General features: G+C 47.1%; 2 protein-coding genes across 3 annotated transcripts in view; both read right to left on the reverse strand.

Annotated features, from left to right (window-relative positions):
• Positions 1-2,274: 2,274 nt before the first annotated feature.
• Positions 2,275-6,989, reverse strand: star (steroidogenic acute regulatory protein). 2 transcript variants are annotated; one of them, XM_018755601.2, is made up of 7 exons: positions 6,836-6,989; positions 6,140-6,247; positions 5,930-6,057; positions 4,252-4,407; positions 3,741-3,925; positions 3,567-3,660; positions 2,275-2,862 (listed from the first exon to the last, which is right to left on the reverse strand). In XM_018755601.2, the coding sequence occupies exons 1-7, from the start codon at positions 6,897-6,899 to the stop codon at positions 2,746-2,748; spliced, it is 852 nt and encodes a 283-aa protein (XP_018611117.1). In that variant the 5' UTR covers positions 6,900-6,989; the 3' UTR covers positions 2,275-2,745. The 2 variants fall into 2 exon arrangements, with proteins under 2 accessions (XP_018611117.1, XP_018611108.1); XM_018755592.2 differs by having other exon boundaries at positions 4,252-4,410.
• A 6,882-nt stretch (positions 6,990-13,871) lies between these two features.
• LOC108936160 (G protein-coupled receptor kinase 5-like) overlaps positions 13,872-20,593 on the reverse strand; it is a 34,659-nt gene continuing 27,937 nt past the window's right edge. The window contains exons 4-16 of the mRNA XM_018755299.2: positions 19,174-19,251; positions 18,782-18,882; positions 18,594-18,686; positions 18,393-18,456; positions 18,142-18,282; positions 17,280-17,470; positions 17,147-17,184; positions 16,728-16,817; positions 16,092-16,300; positions 15,463-15,600; positions 14,834-14,971; positions 14,551-14,682; positions 13,872-14,193 (exon numbers count right to left, since the gene is read on the reverse strand). Coding sequence (XP_018610815.2) covers positions 14,110-14,193; positions 14,551-14,682; positions 14,834-14,971; positions 15,463-15,600; positions 16,092-16,300; positions 16,728-16,817; positions 17,147-17,184; positions 17,280-17,470; positions 18,142-18,282; positions 18,393-18,456; positions 18,594-18,686; positions 18,782-18,882; positions 19,174-19,251 — 1,497 coding nt within the window. The 3' untranslated portion in view covers positions 13,872-14,109. The remainder of the gene's footprint in view (positions 14,194-14,550; positions 14,683-14,833; positions 14,972-15,462; positions 15,601-16,091; positions 16,301-16,727; positions 16,818-17,146; positions 17,185-17,279; positions 17,471-18,141; positions 18,283-18,392; positions 18,457-18,593; positions 18,687-18,781; positions 18,883-19,173; positions 19,252-20,593) is intronic.

Here is a 20,593-nt window from a genome sequence, read left to right on the forward strand (position 1 = left end):
GAGCACTTGGCAGGATATGTCTGAAAGGTAGGACTCAAAGCATTTCAGTGCAGTTCCTTTAATGTCAAGCTGTTCAAGAGAGAAGATTAGCATCTGGTGGTTGACAGTGTTGAATGCTGCAGCCAGGTCAATGAGGATGAGCACCCAGGGGAGGGAGGTCCTCTAGTTGACTGGAGAGCATCGGATACTGTGAAGTTTCAGTGGAATGTCCAGCTTTGAATCCAGACTGATATCCATTGAGGAGATCATTCTGGATGAGGAATGCAGACAGCTGATCACAGGTTTCCCGTTCCAGAGTTTTTCACAGAAAAGGGAGGAGGGAGACTGGCCTGTAGTTCTGGACTGAGTCTGGATCCAGAGAGGGTTTCTTTAATAGTGGTGAAATGAGGGCAGCTTTGAAGGCAGAAGAGAAGCTACCGGAAAGTGAGGAGTTGATGACCTTGGAGATGAAGGAGCTAAGTTGCCAGGAAATGTCCAGTAGGAGAGCGAGCGGGTGGCAGCTCTGTGTGACAGCAGGAGGTCGGAGAGTTCAGCTTCTGACAGGGGGTTAAATGTGGAGGACGAAGCCTTCGCAGGGAGCTCCAGCGTGATCGGGGCAGGTGGATGATGAGACCTTCTCCGCGAGGCATTTGATGTTGTCTCTGAAAAACAAGGAAAATTTGTCAGCAGTGACAGAGGAAGGAGGAGGAGGGCAGAGTAGGGATGAGGAGGTGGAGAAGAGTCGGTGTGGATTCTTAGTTACAGACCGTAGATTGCTGTGGAAGAAGGTGGTTTTAGCTGAGGAACCAGCAGAGCGGAAGGTTGCTAGGAGCTGAAGATCATCTCATTTCAAACGTCTGCGAGCAAAACCACGCAAGGCCACTAACAGCACAGCATCTGCGTGCTTTTCAGAGTGAAAAACATGAGTAGTGATCTAGTGAACTTCGTGGTTATCAACGAGGGAGGCTCACAACCCCCTGAGGGCACGTCGAGGTGTACGGGGGGTACCTCAGGGCCCGCATCCAGCGTGGTGCGTTTCTCGTTCGCTCACTTCTTCAATAAAGTATGCATGTGACAAGCACCAGATGGGCTTTGAGATCTTTTTTAAAGTTCTTTTCTACCTCCCTCCTATACAGGCCTGTATCATGCAAAACGTTTCATGCGGCTCACTGGTGGACCTTTGTTCTTCTCTCAGCAACTGAACGCAGTCTCTCCTTAAAAGTGGCAGCTGGTCCCTCTGTGGTGACCATGATGGTCCGGAGGCTGAGTTTATGGCTGGTGTTTTCTAGGCGGAAAAGGTTGGGTGCTGTCATTTGTTTTCCACTGTCTGATAACCAAACCAGGAGTCCCCAGCAGGACACCGAACACTTGGGTTCTATTTTTTTACCCCATTTCTAAACCTCTAACTGAAGTATAATGATATTTCATGTCCATTTCCACACCTTTCCTCAAGATTTCCAACCCGACTGATGGTTTTTATGCAGAAAATGAGATAGTTTCTTTAGGAGTTGCCAGGTGGAGGAAGCAGGTAGTGCAGTGATTTGAGCTGCTGCCTTTAGACCTGCTGGTTGTAGGTTCAAATCTGGTCTCCTGTTGTAATACCCTTGAGCAAGGTACTTACCCTGAAATTGCTCCCATGCAGTTATGGAGCTGTTCCTGTAATGTAGATGTTTATGTCACAAAAAAGAATTATTTCTAGGAAGGTTATCAGGAATCGTCGATATTTAGATGAAGTTTTATGCAGCTACTCGTGTGATGAACGTTGGTTCATATGGTGGAAAGAAACTAACTGCACTTAATCACACGTCTGTATCTAAGTGTCTCTTTCTCCTAAGGTGATGCACACATCTTATTTTCTATGAGATGTTCGTCGCTTTGGAAAAAAGCATCTGATAAATGAATACATGTAGGTAGCGTTTCAGTGTTTTGTCATAAAATGTAAAATTTATTCATTAACCACTTGTCCTGCTCAGGGTTGCGGCAGGTCGGAGCCTATTCCGCAATCACTGGGCAAAAAAGCAAAGGGAGGGGGATGCGAGTACATTGCCAGGTATCCCCCCCGTCACATCACCGAGTCGCCCATAAAGTGTAACGGAAAAAGAAATCTCAATGTATCACTTGTGTTTCTCTTAAAAGAAAGAGGTGGTTGTGGGTGTGAATACTTTTGCAAGCCGCTGCGTTACTTATCCGGACAGATTCTGTTACGATGTGGAAAAAAAATGCTGTTCTTGTGCTCTACTACTTTACTGACTCTGGGAGAGTACATTGCTTTTTACCCATGAATTACCACAACAGTGGCTTGAAACAAAGATTTTTATTGACTTTGACCTGTCAACAGACTGACTGGCAGTGCTGTCGGCCCACAATAAATAGAAGGCGTAGCAGATCGTGCAACTTTTCCAACACAAAGTACAGGTTCCATAAAGTCGTGTACATGAGTGCAACGAGTCCATGAGTACCGTAGTAAAGTTCTGAAAAAAAAACGACAGGTCCGCAAAAGCGGGTTGGGAAGAAGAGGAAAAGCGTAGATACCAGCTGTCATGTGCACACACACACCTACAGTGGACACACACCTTGGCAAAGCGGTCAAGTCATGAAACGTGTGCAGTAATACGTTATCGTTTAGTCACGCAGGATTCGTCCGAAAAAGCAGGATGTTAACCGAAGCGTCCGCGGAGTTAAACTCCGGTCTCGCACCACCGTGTACACGAGAGAGTCGCTCCGGAGAGGAGGTGGAGATCGTGGAACGGTCGTGGGAGGGGGGCATCAGCAGGCCAGGGCTGCCCCCATGTCACTGGCAGCCATCCTCTGTCTGAGATGCTGAGCGAAATCCACTTGGGTCTGGGAGAGGACTTGGTTCACCACAGCCTTTGGGATCCATCCCTGTGGGAGGAGAAGAAGCGAACCACAAAACACTCATCTGACTTTCTCTGATCGAGTCATTCGATCTTGATTTCTGCCCACCATACAGGGGAGTTAGAGTAAATAACGAGGCCCCTAGAAGAGCACGACCGTGGCAACACCGCTCGCCATCCGTGGTTGAGCCACGACTGTAAGTGGTGCACGGCTCCTTGGCTGTGTGCAACTTTCCAAACGCATTTGGTTTGTCAAAATTACTCTGACATGTGGAGGCGCGTCTAGCAAACTGGGCGGCACGGTGGCCTCTTAGCACTGCTGATGGTGCGAGAGGATGTGGGTTCGATCCCCACTCAGTCTGTGTGGAGTTTGCGTGTTCTCCCTGTGTATGTGTGGGTTTCCTCTGGATGCTCTGGTTTCCTCCCACACTCCAAAGACATGCTGTTCAGGTTCCCCCATACTGTGTGTGTGTTCCACTGATGTATGGATGAGTGACCCACTGTAAGTAATGTATCTAGCAGTGTAAGTCACCGCGGCGAATAAGGTGTGTGGGCTGATGACACTGCATAGAGTTCATTGGAAGTTTCTTTGGAGAAAAGCATCTGCTACATAAATGTAATTAATGAAAGAGTGTGTGTAAAATGAATAAATTTAGGTCTGAATGTCCGAGAAACTGGAGAATGTGGAGCATCGGGACTTCGTTATTCAGCAGCAGGGTAAAACCTCCTTACCTTTAAGTCTATACTGAGCAGCCAAGTAAATCTGGTTTTGTTGGGGTCCTCAGCACTTGGCCGCATGACAATGCAGGTGGGTCCGTTCTCCGCCCTACGACACAGGAGCAGAGTGACGTGCGACGGCGCTCTGTGACCTTCCGCTCGGACCGCAGATTCGGAAAGCTCGCCTACCTGACGAAACCCTTCTGCTCCGGCATGTCTGGGTGGTTCGTGGACATTCCCGCCAGGAAGCAGGTGGAGCCCCGACGCTTGGCACAGCGAACGCTCACAAAGTCCCGGGGGCCCACTATATTGCCAGGCGTCTCCGCTGCCATTTCGTGAGTGACCAGGGTGTCTGGGCCAACCCTCTGGAGGATCTGTGCCAAACACGGCGGAAGAGAAGAACCTGACCAACGCGATGCTGCCGCATTTCAGCCGGCTGCCCCAAAACCCACCATGTTCTTGCTTACTTAAAATATGCATCAAAAGCAAAAGAAAATTAATCATCGCGGTCGAGATTTTACTGGGTTGAACTAATGTGAGGGCCAGCCCTGGTCCCAGATGGTCCAAAGGGAATTAGTGTCCGAATACTTACGGGGATCAGCCGAAACGGGCTACTCCGCACTCGAGGACCAGGGCCGGTCGCACCTGGTTCGAACGTACGGGTGCGTGGCCATGTGCGGGTGTGTATGACCTTCCTCACCGTCACTTGTTTCACGCTGGGGTTCCACTCGCCCATTTTCTCCATGTTGCCAACCAGCTCTCCGTAAAGATGATCGGGCCGCTGGTCCAGCACCACCTCCAGCTTGAACACCTTGCCAATATCCGGAAGCATCTTGCTGAGCACCTTGTCCCCGTTCTCCTTCGATCAGAAAAGTGTGTTTATAAAAACAAAAGCAAGCAAGAGCACGGAGCGGTTGGAAAGTATCATCATCGGAGGAATTATTCCTTACATATCGCCAAAAGACGGCAGTATGAGGAGACCACAGCGGGGCAAAAAATTGTGTAATGAGATACAATTTTACCATAAGGAAGCGATGTAATGTGTTGTAATATCTTTCCTGCCAAATAATCTGTTCTTCGTTTTTTTTTTATTAAAACCTATGATCCTTTCAAGTTCCTCCACAAACATTCAGCTGAACAATGACCACCAGGTGAAGGTCTTCCCCCGTTTCTTTGGGTGCCTCAGAACATTAATTAATTACATTTACTTATCAGACACTTTTCTCCGAAACAACTTCAAATGAACTCTATGTAGTGTTATCAGCCCACACACCTTATTCACCACGGTGACTTACACTGTTAGATACACTACTTACACTGGGTCACTCATCCATACATCAGTGGAACACACACACAAAATGGGGGAACCTGAACAGCATATCTTTGGAGTGTGGGAGGAAACCAGAGCACCCAGAGGGGACCCACACAGACACGGGGGAACATGCAAACTCCACACCGACCGAACAGCAATTGAACCCACACCCTCTGGCACCAGCCAGGCCCTATGAGGCAACAGCGACATATATGTTCAGCAAATCCACTTTTATTATGATGGAAGTTATTTAAAAACAAACAAACAAAATAGGAACGTTTGAACTGTTACTTAAAATGATGTCCTTCATGTGGTGGTTTTGAAGAAAACACTGTGCTTTACAAACATTGCAAAGATACTTACATTTAACCACAAAATCTAAAAGGTAAAAAATATCATGTGAATATATGGTTTAAAACATTAACTTCAAGAGGTTTCTGCTGTGCATTTCTGTATTAACTGATTTATACAGTTAGTGCTCTTTAATAAATTTACAGTGTAAAGGCGGAAGTCTGTATGTCACATATGTGGGAGTATCAGGGGAGGAGACACATCACAAAAGGTTAGACAACGCGGTACAGAAGTGTGTTTGGAAGGTAAAGAGAGTACGGTGGCCAGGCTGAGCAAACAAGAAACAAAGGATGGACACTGGGGGGTGGCTGGTAGAGCAGTGGTTAGCCCTGCTGTTGTTGCGCCCAAAGGCTGCAGGTTCAAATCCCTCCTCCAGCTCTAGTACCTTTGAGTAAGGTACTTACCCTAAATTACTCCAGCAGAATCACCCAGCTGTGTAAATGAGTAAATAGTTATAAACAGCTTAACAGTGTAAGTCACATGGAGAAAAACATCAGCTAAATGTCACTTCACTGTAAGGAGCTCTTTTTTGGTCCGTGTTACCCTGGTAGGACGACAAGCCTCAATGAACCCAATGATCCCCAAACCAAGGAGCAGAAAAACCCTTAAGGTCAACGTTTGGGTCAATAGGGGGGTTAGGACACTGACAGGGTTTCGAACGCATGTACAGCTGGTCTAAGGGTCCATACAGATCGACCCCCCGCCCCGTTCTCACCGCCTCCGTCTCCATCTTCCAGCCGCTCTGGTCACCGAGGATGCTGATGGACTTCTGCAGGGCTTCCTCCCCTTGCTTCATGTAGGAGATCTCAGCCTCGCTGTAAGGGGTCTCCTCTATCCGGCCGCCTGTGGCAGCGGGGAGTGTGAGCACCGGCCACTCCACCCCCACTCCACCCCCACTCCAGTCGTGAACCGGGGGGGTACTTACTGAGCAGGGAGCTCCGTCTGCGCACCTGGGAGATCCAGCGGTTCGGACCCGGACCCGAGAGTCTCTTCATTTCATGGTTAATCGCGACCATCGCCGTTTTCCTCAGTCCTGCCAAAACAAAAGAGGCCGAATTAAAACAGCGAGGGTCCGAGAGTCCAGGCGTCAGTGTCCAGCTGCGCACGTGCAAGAAAACGTTTGTAAAATACAGTAGAGTCCTGCCTGCCGTGAGTCTCTCCCTTTTTGAGTCTTTTACTACATTTTTTTTCACTCCCATATTCATCTCTTTTAAATACACCTGGTAGCGCAGCGGTTAGAGCTGCTGCCTTCGGACCCAAAGGTTATAGGTTTGAGTCCCATAATCTGGCTGTAGTACCTTCGAGCAAGGTACTTACCCTAGCTTGTTCCAACGGGAAACAACTTTAACATTCATTGTAATTCACTTTAAAAATAATAAAAATACATTGATGCTCAGGTAGGCAATGCAGCAGCGTCCACCTTCTTCGCTGTTAATTATATAAGCACCAGAGTTTCATTACCAAGTGCAGATCCACAAATAATATCATTAATCCACAAAATTACGAGACCGATCAAAATCACGGGAATCGGTGATGGGTTCAAACCGCGAGGCTCCGCGTCTTTTCGGTAAAATGAGGTTGTAAAAGCGAGGTGCGAATCGGGCCGATTCCCCCCCCTTACCTGTCATGCTGCGCACGTGCCCGTAGGAGATCCCAGCGCACAGCTTGAACGTCGCGGGCAGCATCTTGTCGCCTTCCCTCTCTGCGCTCCTCTGTCTATATGTGTGTGTGTGTGTGTGTGTGTGTGGCGGGAATTCACAGCACGCTCCGGGGGACCGGTCGAGTCCAGTCGTTATATATACCGATGTGAGCGGCACACAAGGACGAGGGCACGCGAGAGAGGAGGAGGGAAAAAAAGAAAAAAGAAAAAAAAAAAAAAACGCGCGTCGACCCCGTGCAAGGACGCGCCGCGCGTACGAGGAGGAGCTCGTGCTGTAAACAAGGTGGGTGTGTGTGTCGATAACGTGCAGTGCTGGACACGGAACTGAACAGTGCTCATCTGAACACGACACTGGACGCGTTTCCCAACACAGCTGAGACGACGGACACCCCCTGGAGCGCGCGGATCGGGTGACGCGCGAATGCGACGCGACGCGACACGTGCGGTGCTTCGACTGCGCTGCTTAGAGGCGTGAACTCAACAAACGGACTTGAAGGAATGAGAAAAAGGGAACTGTCGCCTCCAGAAAGACAGTGCAATGTCATCAAGTGAAGTGAAGTGTCTCTTACTGTGGTAATAAATCATAAATGCATTTCAGGCAACCCGAGAGCACGAGCTCCAGTGAAACTGGTGATCCTCTCTAGAAAATGACAAATATCGCACATCATCATGTATAATACAAGAATTTTGAATTTAACTGTGCTGCTTTGGCCACCTAGATTGGCCGATCTTACCTGGTTTTTACACTTCGGCACGTGAGATAAAGCAACTGGGTGGAGATGCGGTTCCCCGTTATGTGGAACCTGTACTGCTTCTAATAAAATACATAGAGTGCAAATTTGTCCTGTGATCATATTTCACTCGGTGGTCTTGACCATCTCACATGCACTGTACTACACAACCTTTATTAGTGCCCCAAGAAATATCTACTCTTATGAATTGCAAAAGTTTAAGGAATGCATCGATGGTAGGAAGGTGTCCTTGTGATCAGCTAGTTTAGTACCTTAATACATTGTAAATACTGTGTTATACTTTTCCCACAACATAATTTCTGGAAATAATCTCTTCATGACTGAATATGTAAAAAGAAAAAAAAAAAAACATGGAAGTGTATTAACTGGGCTGAGTTCTTCATCAGGTGCCGGATCCAACACGGTGCCCAAAGGACACTTCAGGGATGCTGGACGTTGGTGGTGAAGCTCTCAGCCGAATGGCCCATTGCACGTGACGGCATGAAAGCCGAGCAGACGGTCAGGGCCTCTTGCCGAGCAAGTCATTGCAAGTGGACTCACTGCTCACGTGAAGGAATGTGCATCATCGTGTACACTTGACCCTGTCCATCCTTATCACGAGACTCATTTTTCATATTCCATGGAATGTGCACAGGGTCAGGGGAACCGAACAGCTCCGAAACAGCTGCGCTTATATACAAATCAATGTGCAAGAAATTATTGCAAGTATACAATATAAGGGTGTCGAGGTGTATGTATGCACATGTATACAGTATATACACTAGAGTTCAAAAGTTTGAAATCACCCAGAAATGCTCATATTTTTGACAGAAACTGATACTTTTATTCACCAAGGCAGCATTAAATGGACCAGAAATGATAGCCGATACACTGACAATGTCGTTACGTTATTTTTATATCACGTAACGGTGTAATGCATCAAACTTTACGTTTATCAAAGAATCTTCCACTGTGCCGGCCTGTCCATCAAAGACAATACTCTAACTTCCTGTTTCTTTATCAGATAGGTTTCAGATAGTTTAGAAGTATGCTCTGGATGATTGTCCTACTGCCTGACGAAAAGGGATGACGGGATGACATGATATAAAGTAGAGTGGTAACCTTTCTAGTTCATTATTCTTTGCACTCAGTGTAAATCTCCCACTTTAGAAGCATCAAAGCATCCCCATGGCATTACACTTCCTCCACCATACAGTACTTGACACAAGGCATCAAACACTCCTCCAGCATCCTTTCATTTGCCCTGTGTCTCACACATGTTCACCTCCTTGATCCAGAGATCTCAACCTTAGTCTCATCTGTCCATAATACTCTTCTCCAGCCATCCGCTGTACAATGTCTATGTTCTCTTGGAGAGCATCCTGGAGTCATCTTTTCATTGTTGTAGATGACACTGGTATCTGGTGTTTACTTTTTGAGGAAGCAGCCAACAGAGGGCCTGTAATGCCTCTGTTTCTCAAACTAAAGACTCTGATGTACTTATCGTTGGGTGCAGTTGTGCATCTGGATCTTCCACTTCTTTTCCTATCCTGGTTAGGTCCAGTTTGCCCTCTTCTCTCAGGGCAGTGGTGAACACCTTTGAATGGAGTTTTCAGTTTCTTGCCAATCTGATGCATGAAATACTTACAGCCATTTGCAACATTATTAATTATGTATTGGCTACATTTTTAGTTCAGTTTAATGGTACCTTGATTTGAAAAAAGCATCAGTTCTTTCAAAAACATGATGAACATTTCTGAGTAATTCCAAACGTTTGAACGCTACTGTTTGTGTGTGTGTGTGCAGTGTAATTGGTGAAAACCAGGCAAATGCTTAAACAATTCTATGGGCACAACATGGGAAATATTTACTGTGATACTCAGTGGAGTCTCCCCGCCTCTTTATGGAGGTGATGGCTCGTGAACGCGCTCCGCGTGGCTTCCACTAACGCTTTTTTGTGCGGTAATTGACGCGAGCAGTGAGGTCATGTGGAACAAATGTGGAGCCTCGGTTCACTCAGCCTTGGCCCAGCAGCCGAGAAAAAGCTCTCCCTGTTTTGCTTTTCTTAATAAAATATTGTTTTAATGACGGCGCGGTCACGTTCGCGCGATGCCGCGCAGCCGCGTTCCCGAAGCGCCGCGTTGGCGCGCTTTTGCTCCGCAGCTCCGTCCACCTTGAACTCGTCCAGCCATAAATCTGACTCAAGGACTCGACACACTAAATCTGTCGCTGGGCTCCGTCTCGTTTATCAGTCCTTGAACTTATCAGAGCCGCCCGACTGGAATTGATGAGAGCGAGGGCACAGTGACGTCATCGATGCAGATCCAGGCGGTCGCGTTTCATGAGATGGAAAAAAATTAAAATAACACGAGGCGGGAAGGCGCTCATAGAGGAACAATGTGCGCAGCGGCTCTGTTTTCTCCGAGAGATGAAAGCAATATGTTCATGTTCAGCGTGTTTTATTAACAGAAGAAATGCAATAGGAAACCCATCATCAGTAGTGCAGCAGGGTCGTGGTGGTCCGGCCCCGGTTCTGAAAGAAAATGCATGAACCAGCGCGCAGAATGCCACTGCACATGCACAGCCATTCAAACACACACACTCTCTCTCTCTCTCTCTCTCTCTATCACACACACACACACAGCCAATAGGACTATTTACATGGCTTTGGACGGTGGGAGGAAACCAGAGCAAACATACAACACAGCGAGAACATGTATATTCCACACAGATTGAGGGGATTCGAACCCACTGTGGCACAAGCGCTACTAACTCATTACGGGCCGCACTCGGCCACTTTTGTTGGGTCCTTCTTTGCGTTGCCGTGCTGAAAACCGGGGCCTTGATTTGTGCGTCGCGGCGCCCGACACACTGACACCTCTTACTACTTGGTGCAAAAAAGGGAAAGACAACGAAACACGAGCAGAAAAACGCGAACGGACGGCAGAGGTCGCGGGAAACGCAGCGCGTGACAAGAAGCGTCAATTTACCTTATAAATAATTTTCCATCCATCCATGTATCCAATTTCAATAACTTTTTTTCTGAGCGTTTAATTATATTTTCAATCAATTTAAATTACTTGTTCTCAGCATTGTGCGTGCGCGTATTCCCAGCATGGCCCCCGTGATCCGGAGCCTAACCCGGAAGCACTGGGGGGGGGGGGGGGGCGTTAGACCCTGGACGGGACACCAGTCCATCGCAAGGTGTTAACTTCCCACGTATGATAAACAGGATAAAGTGTAAAGATAGTAAGAGCTGTAACCAGTTGTGGAGAAAAGAATGGTTTAAAGAGAAAACTGGTTAAGAGAAGAGACATGAATAAAAAGCACAGGTGCGCGTTTCAAAGGGCAGAGGCGGGAAAAGAGCCCATAATTACAAGGTTAGCGCGCCAGTCTTTTGCTTTACGAAGTCTTGCTGTAAAAGAAGAGCCGAGAAACGATTTTCCCAAGCGTACGTGGGGCAGTGTTGGCGCGGTAGTGACTCCGGGCGCCCCCTAACGGTAAGTACCGGAACTGCACACAACGGTCACCCACGTGTTCCTGGGTGTTTGTGGGGTTGCGCTGTATTACTTGTTCTTTTATGGTTTTCATCTCTCATGGAGTATTAAAGTAACCGGAAATATGTTTTATTATTAAACATAATCCAATTGTGGGTGTGGCACAGCGAGTAGCGCTGCCTGGGTGGTCTGAAAGAACGTGGGTTCGATCCCCAATCAATCAGTGTGGAGTTTGCATGCGTGGGTTTCCCCTGGGTGCTCTGGTTTCCTCCCACACTCCAAAGTCATGCTGTTTAGGTTCCCCCATAGTGTGTGAGTGACCAGTGAGAGTGTGTCTTCCACTGATGTATGGATGAGTGATTCAGTGCAAGTAGAGTATCTAGCAGTGTAAGTCACCACGGTGAATAAGGTGTGTGGGCTGATAACACTACAATAGTGTTAATTGGAAGTTGCTTTGGAGAAAAGTGTCTGCTAACTGAATAAATGTAAATGTATCAGCCCTGCTGAAAGGTTTTTTACTCGCGTAGTAAAATGAATTTTTTTAAGTGTTGCGCTTTTATATACCTGGTGATATGTAACCCCCTGTTTCATCCTGCTGCATAGGGATGTGCCAGTTAATGTTTATGGAGGGTAGCTGACATGGTCTGACTCTGTATTCAGAGTTTTAATATGACCTTAACATGTGTTTGTTATTAAACTGTATATTTACATTCATCATTCGACAGATGCGTTTCTCCAACGTGACATTCAACCGGGAGTAAACAAAAGCACATTTCATCAACAGACGGAGATACAGATGCAGACACACGATTCTGAAGTGTGAGGACCCCAAGGGATAAAACCCAAAAACAAGGGGCGCAAATCCAGGTCCATCCAGCTCCATCGGCACACCAGACCGCAGTAAACCGAATGAAAGGAGTGAGGAGTGACCATCAGGTCATGGATTCTCGATCAAATCTGAACTGCTTCGTCAGTGACTAGTTTTGCCTGGTGGTCTTTGATCTCCTGAACTAACCTTTCCGAAGTCCTGTCCCCTCCTGTCCTTTACCGGACCCATCTCCGGCACGCCCACCACCTTCCCTTGCCTGTCAAGTTCTCCAGTCTTTCCAGTACCGTGTCCCAGCTCAGCACCAACAGCACAGTGCACTTGTAAAGGAACTTCGCACCCGAGTTCACGCCGCTTCGCGGCCGCGTCCGATTGGGATGGACAGTTGGTCCAATGTCACCATCTTTGCCTGCAAACGTTACACAAATAGCTGTTTGTAGAATTTATAGGGGGCACATTTTAAAAATTGTTTTTATTGAACAGATAATGTAGTGGAAGGTTGTAAAGCAGATAGGAGATCAGGAGAGAAGCAGGTCTTTAAGAGGTGGGGTTTTGAGACCCTTGAATACTGAGAGGGATTCAGCAGTTCTGAGTGAGAGGGGGCTCATTCTACCACACCGGATCCAGAACCGAGAACTTTCAGCCCAGCCTGGCCTTAGGCCAATTGAAGGTACTTGACCCAAGGGTGGGGGGCCCCATGAGGGACCCAAAGGAGGCCCCACACTAGGGATGCCCCCGCCATCTTTGAAAAATAAGGTGCACCCTAGAGAAGAGGCTGGGGTGAGGAGAGGGACAAAAACATTGTTTATATAAAGATGTGGATTCTCAAATGATGGTTTTACACCTGAAAGTTGATTTACTTTGGGTTGAAAGTTAATTTGTTTTTGAATGCTGCATATTTAGTCTATAATTAAATTTTTATTCAGTTACATTTTTATGTATGTTCACTACACATGACAGCAGCAATGTGAGATTTAATTAACTTTATTCAAAAGAGTTATTAGGGAAAATAAAAAGGGCAGTAATGTCATTTACCCTCCCTGGCTGTACCTTCTTGCTTCCTCCTCATCCATGGCCATCTACAGGTTTCAAAAGAATGTACTGGAGGGAAAAGGTCAGTAGAACAAAGAGCGGATCCTTGTGATCTTAGCAACTGGCCTCATGCAGCACAGCTCCCTTCATTAATGATGGTGACTGGAGTCAAAACCCTAATCTTGGCAGCTGTAAATCAGTCCAGACCGGACCCAAGTTGTTCATGAGCAGCATTGTGCTTTTGTGTTTTCACATACAGTAGCGCAAATAAAACTCTTACCCTTTACAAAACTGGACAGCAGAAAAATGTGTCGACCCAAGCTGTACGAGCTGAGACCTTCAGCGTCATCAGTCACACAGTCGACTGCGTTGGCCTGCTTCTCGGACTAAAGGTCTTCTGCTCTTAGAGTAGCTTAGCTAACGTTACAAGTGGACATTTCATTTGAGGGTCTAAGCGCTCATCTGGCTGCTGAGAAGCTCATTTTCCAGGGGCCGCTAGCCCATAATGCAATCGTGGACGGCAAGCCTTGGAGAAGGACTCGCCTTCCTAGAGCCTCCCCTTCAACAGGCTTCACTTCTCTCATGGTGACATTGCATAAGATTAAACAAAGCAGTGACCTCATTCCTTCCTTAAAATGCATGCAGGCTGAGAAATGACACTCCACACACAACAGCAACAATGATGGTAAAAATAATAAAAGAATAATAACAAAAATAAAGGGCAACAAAAATAAATATCTTTGGCCTGAGATAGCAAGGCAAACCTAGCCTTGTTTGTCATGTCAGTGTGTGCGTTTTATTTTAATGGTTGCTTTAAAATATAAAAAAAACTGTAACTAAAATAACTAAAAAAAATAAAAACACAGACTTCTTTCCCTGCAGTGGTTTTTTTTTTATATATATATATAAAATAAAAAAAAAAATAAAAAAAAAAATCAATCCCCTGATTTGTTTTTTCCCTTCTTCCATCATCAGTGACTCTTCTCCATTAGCAATCCTGAGGGTCGTTGAGGTGACTTTGTATTCTTCTTCTCGTTTCTTTTCCTAGTGTGACTCAGTATCTTCACTTCCCATGAGCCAACCTCGGCACACCTGCCCAATACACTCTTGTAAGAACACTGTCCTTCCATGTGGAACGGCGCTCGGTCACTATGGGACAGAGTTCGATATCGAGTCCACCGAGTTCACGCTGGCTGATGAGACCTTGCTGTGAACGATGCACACCTCCGGATGCTGGGGAGGGGGATGTACCTTTTTAATACATCACACAGACTGTGGCTTATAGATTTATTATACAGAAGAAAGTTATCACGTGGTGTTCAGCTAACCAGGCAGTGAGGCGATGATGATGATGATTGTGACGGAGTTGCAATATTCTACACTAGTTGTTGTTTATAAAGGAAAACCAATATTTTGTTTGGAAAACAGATGCTTAAGTTATTACATTAGTCAATATTGAAAAACTGAAGCTGGTTTGACCAGTCTAGTTAAACCAATGAAACCGGGACGATTCTGTGTGAAAATGTGCGATGTGATGGAGGAAGCCTGGAAGATGAGCAGTGTGCAGAGATCAAGAACAAGACTCCTCACATTTCTTCTTAAGATCCTGTCCAGGAAGCTGCGTCGGGGGGGCTCGGGTGGCTGGTCCCAGTCCAGGTCAGGGGGTCGCGATCCATTTGGGCCAAACACATTCAGGTCTTTGAAGCACTCCGTCTCAATCATCTACCGCAAAGAAAGACTGTTCAGTGCGTGTCACTTTTCACCACGAAGCGCACACGCACGCGACGGCGGCACTGGCGGAAAATTATGATCCCAACAGAAACCATGAAGCCAACTTCACTAAAGGCGCTGGGGTTTCACTGGGATCCAGTACCTCGTTTTGCCATGGAATGGAGACGCTGCCAGTCGAGAACTTGGCATAGAAATCATTGTCTGTTTGGTCCAGGTTGACACCTTTGACGGTGGAGAACTGCTCAATGTCCAGGACATCCTTGCAGTAGACGGCTCTGGGCTGGAGTGATGGGAACAGGAGGAGGTAGAGGGTTATTGCAAACTGACAGCATTGGCCTGTACTGAACAAGTGCATCACCCTGATGAAAGAATGTATCTCACATGATGCTGACACACCGTATTAAAGGGAAGTAAGTGCAAGGCTAAGGGCACCTCTACACCGTTAGTGTGCACCCATTGCCACTTTAACCGCACTCACCAGAGAATAACATAAAGCTAATACTGTTTTGAGGTACCTGCACACTGACTAACAGGCACCTCTTCTGAGCCCTCAGAAGCAAAAAGCAGTTTGACCTCTTATGTCAGTAAAAGCCGAAACTGTAGAGACAAACTCAGGGACTTTGATCAGGCAATTCAGATGTGAACTCCACAGAAAGGACCAGGGCCTCAAAGAATGTCCCTTTACTTGTCCAGCCCAGTTATGCGAGCAGCAGAAGAGGTCGATGTCACCCTCTCCTGGGGCTGCCGTCTGACTGCAGCACTCAATCTCACATCAGGCACGAAAGGGGGCTCCTCAATGCCAGCCTCCAGCCTCTTGAAGTTGATGTTCTTGAAGAAGGGCTGGGCCTTCACCTCCGCTGCGCCGTCCGACTGGCACCCCAGTCTTTGCTTCGGGTCTTTGGTCAACAGCTGGGACGAGAGGGTTTGTCAGCGGTCAGGGTAGATGTGCGGAATGTGCTGGATTGCACAGTGAGGTGTGAGTATGACAAATCCAAAGAATCCATTATTGTGCAGCTCCTGACAAAAGAGCGGAATGACGGCATCGCGCAGGTAAAACACTTTGTTCTGTTTGGTAACGTGCGTTTTCAGGAGAACCAAGAACGAGTACATCAGAAGCACAAGATGTCCCCGGTATGAGTCACGCTGTCAGCTGCACCTCGACCGTTCACTCTCATGTTGTATAATTTCAGGCCCCGGGTATAAATTCTGTGGTTGGAATTGCCAAAAGACTTTAAGAGGCTTTGAAGCCGCCCTCCAGAACAGTACTTGTCTCTTCATAAGAAGATGCTCTGCTCAATATAATATAACCCTAATTTAGTATAATCTAAAATAATCCACCTGACCCCTGTACCACGGAACCACTGATTATTCCCACAGCCCAGGCATCCCTGTAGGCTCACCAATCTACAGATGGCCTCTGCATCCTCTGCGAACCTGCTGCCGTACTCCTCCTGCTCCTCCATGACACGGTGCTCCACCTCCTCCCGCTTGACTCGCTCCTTGCGTGCGCGAAATGGCGAGCGCCCAGCTGTCATCTCGTAGATGAGGCAGCCCAAACCCCACCAGTCCGGACTCATGGCGTACTTCTCATTGCTGATCACCTCCGGAGCTGGCAATGAATTCCAGAAGTCATCACTGCTACACATACTGTACCATAAGGACTGCAGGGATGCTGCAGTGGATGCAGTGCAGCCTTAAAAGCACTGAGCAGTTTAGATGTGTAAAATTATTAAAGTACAATTGTTCCAAATTAAAATATCCACAAAGCAAATGCAAAATATTGCTCCTCAGATGCTCTATTTATTCAGTCCTTGACCTTGCTTACGTTTGGATTCTTTTGTGTTTGAACTGCATCTAACACAGTGTAAAAGTACATGAGCAGAAAGAAGAAAAAAAGCTGAGGGTGTCAATTTGTTTAGTAATATATACTGACAATCAATCTTCTGAATTAAAGCTCCACGAACATTATTCTTGGATTCCACAATGACATACGGAGCAGGACACGCAGTCCATGAGGGAGGCTGATGGACACGTACCCATGTATCCCACAGTTCCTACTCTTCCTCGAATCAATTCCCCTTCAGGCACTTTGATGGCGAGTCCGAGATCCGATATCCTAATGTGGCCTGAAATCACAGCAGCTTCACTTAGAGAACTCCCTGATCATCCTCATTCTCGTCTGACAAACTCTACACAAATGACAATCATTTAAGAGACAGATTTTTAAACTGGTGAAACACTAGTAATGTGGCTTAAGGAAAACAAGCATCAAATGACATTTTGGAGAAAGAATGGCGAAGGACGGGAGAGACGTAACTATAGTGACGTGGCTTGGGCACTTCCTGCAGAGGATGGGGATCACCAGACTCAACAACGGGAAGCAGGCAGGTGAGAAGCTTAAACAAAGTGCAGCATTTCGAAAGAATTCAGTCACTGAACAGAGAAGTACACTCACCGTTGTCATCCAAGAGAATATTTTCTGGCTTCAGGTCCCTGAGGAACAAAGAGTCCAATCAGAAATGGGAATGGACCGAGATGGACGAGACATCCTCATCGCAATTCAGGCCTCGTTCTTCCACTCGCCTCACCTGTAGACTATGGACTCCCTGTGCAGGTGCTCCAGGCCGCAGCAGATCTCTGCAGCGTAGAACTGCACGCGCTCCTTCTCAAAGCCAGGTGTGCCCATGTTGTAGATGTGGAACTTCAGGTCACCACCATTCATGATGGTCAGCACCAGGCAAAGGGCATCTTTGGTTTCATAAGCGTACGCCAGGCTCACCTGTGTGCGTCAAAGACACATGAGCAGAAGTTGTGATAGATGGATGACGAGGTGTCAGTGAAATACTGCAGACTGTTTACTGTAAGTAACTCTGGAGAGACTTGCATGTTAAACGGGACAGCTTAGCGTAATGGTTAGAATTGCTGCTGTTGAACCCGAAGGTTGCAGGTTCAAATCCCACCTCCGTACCACTAATCAGTACAGTACCACTGAGCAAAGTACTTACCCTAAATTGCTCCAGTAAAATTACCCAGCTGAATAACCGTAAGTTGCTTTGGAGAAAAGCGTCAGCTAAATAAATAAATGTAAATGAACACATAAATTGAGGAAAAATCCTTTAGTTCCACAACATGGAACTGAAACCAGCAGCCCCAGATCACACGACAGTTCCATCTCCCACTACGATGTGTTTTTTTTTTTTTAATACAGAAACCATTTATGATCTATTTTACACATAAAAAATAGAGTAAACTGCCTTTTGATGTACCGCACAGTCCAGTCCCAGCAGCACGAAGGTGCCGTGAACATCGCCACACATTACTAGGGCTGAATGTAGTGAAGGAAGCTCTCTGTGTCATCAGGGGAGGCAATTGAGGGTTACAAGCAGGCGTTGCAGATACGAGTGTTGGGGAAGGGGGAAGCTCGGCGCGGGCTGGTAGAGGAAGGCTTACCACAAACCTGCTGTTGACCTGCTCCAAGATCTGCTTCTCATTGAGTGCCATGGCCTCGCCTTTGCGCTTCTTAATACGCTTCTTCTCCAGCTTCTTGCAAGCGTACATTTTCCCAGTGGCACGTACCTGGCAGGCACACACCTGGAGAGCAGGTCACACGCGGGTTCAAACAGCATTGCTATGCAAATATGAACCCCAGAACCGACAACTTTTAAAAAGTCTGCAATTAGTTCACCGGTCATCAATCTTACCTCTCCGAACCCTCCTTTTCCCAATACCCGGTACTGACGAAATGTTTCTTTTGTTATTGGCTGTCTGAAAATACAAATGTCGGCCATTCAGAAATGCGAGATGAAAGAAAAAAGTGTGCAATAAAGCGATGCTGCGTTCAGTTTCAATAACAGAGTTTAGATCAGACTGAACGTGCAAGAGACAAAGGGGGCAAAACCAACCTCTCCAACATCTTCCACTGTAGGAAGCGGTCAAAATACATGCTGTCCTGAAAGTCCATGAAGGGGGTCCCACTTAAGTAGTCATGGAGGGCCCTGGAGCCAAAGGAACAGGAGAAAGGCAGGAGGTGTTTGACAATGGAAAAGAAAGGCACACGGGGTACTGAAGGGGGGGTAAAAGGAACACTTACTTGCGGCACTCGCTGAAGATTTCCTTGCAGGGGCTCAGCTCCAGGTTGTGCCTGCAAAGTTGCCCGTAGCTTTCGGCCACCTCTGGCACACACTCCTGAGACTGTGCATAACCACACGTGTGGCCGCCGAATCGGGGGCGACAAAAAATAAATAAATAAATAAATAAAATTGTCTGTATTGTTCCTTTCACTTTAGAGGTCATATCAAGAAGTAGGTGTTTTGAACAATTTACACTGAGCAAACCGAGCTGTAACCCTGACAGACTGCCAGAGTAGCAGTGACACAGAGCTCGGTGACACGGAAAGAAGTGCAGAGAGAGGTCTGCAGCTCCACGGGGCCTTTCGGCCAAAGAGCACAAGGAGATTCATCATGCCAAAGCGCAGAGGGGCACCTGCGTGGTGAGGAACCTGCAGACAATCTCCTCTCCATGGCTCCTGCGCTTCTCGTCCGGCATCACCTCGTATTGATCCTGAGGGAAAGAGCCCACCCCTGGCGGTCAGTCAGCAGTCAACCACGCAGAGACACGGTCAGGCATATGACAGGAAACACGTCCACTACATTTCCTGATGATGTGTGAGACCCTGGTTCATGCCAGTGCCCACCTGCTCATGGGACAAGGCAGCAGTTAGTTAGGGACTGAAATTCGAATGATGGAGGCTTATTGTTGTCAGCGGATCACTGTTTTTACTCTCTTCTTTGGGGGGGGGGGGCTATCTCAAACATTACCTTCAAGCACTGTTGTGACCACTGTTACACGATATTTACAAGCTACAAAAACAAACACATAAACTGAGACACGTTGCTCCTGGTACCTGTCACTTCCTGTCTGGGTGCACCGGGTAGCCGAACGTGGCATGCAAATAAACTAAATAATCTGCATTTCAGCACTAATGTGCTCGGATGTGCACCGCAAACTCTACCAATCACAGGCTGTGGCGCTACAGGGCTCGTCGCACGGTCCTCTCCAACATTTACGTACACGTCCAACAATCTGGCGCGTCCTGCCAAGGCTCTATAAGCAAAGCCGGAAAAGTGTTGACAGCTGCAAAACACTGCCGGGACGATATGTCACTGAGGCGACCCGAGACTTTGTTTGATTCGTGCTGGGAATACACGTGGCACTTGTGTGTTTGTTGTTCTCCATGACAACCTTAATCAGGGGTGTTTTCTTAAGTTGGCTGTAGATTTTTGGAACTGTCGAACAAGAAATGGAGAAAACCCTCCAGGACATGACTGTTTACACAGCATTTCACTAAGAACAACATGCACAATACTCTCTGTTTGTGAGGATAAACAGTACTGGTACCATGTTTGGACAGACTGCCTTATCCTTGCTGACAGTGTGTTTACATTGTACAGTGAGGAGCCTTCATGAAACCGTGCCTTCTGCAGAAGAAATGTGCCCTTTCGGCATTCAAGAATGCGGTTAAAGATACTGAAGGCACACTCCTGGGTTCAACGGCATAACGCAAGTGGACTTTCTCCGGAATCTCTGCACAGTGCTATCGTCTGGTTCGCTCTAAAGGAGACACAGCTTTTTCCTTCATACAGGCGAGGAGAAACTGAGCCTGCGGTAACAATGACAGCCTTTCCTTTGCATTCTTGTCCGAAAACAAAACCCATTTTGTGTAAATGACAAGGAGTGACGCTGTGCGCTCACAACTCATCCTGAACGAATGCTAAGAATTACAAGAAAGAGTAGTCTGGAATCAGGAAAGCGCAGGTGAACAATCAGCTGGCTCTTTTCCCGTTCACAGTTTGGGCTCAAAGCTTTGTGCGGACGACTCCTTGCGAGTCCACGTTTGGCTGCG

The sequence above is a fragment of the Scleropages formosus genome, chromosome 6 (assembly GCF_900964775.1).
Source record: "Scleropages formosus chromosome 6, fSclFor1.1, whole genome shotgun sequence".
Classification (NCBI taxonomy): Eukaryota; Metazoa; Chordata; class Actinopteri; order Osteoglossiformes; family Osteoglossidae; genus Scleropages; species Scleropages formosus.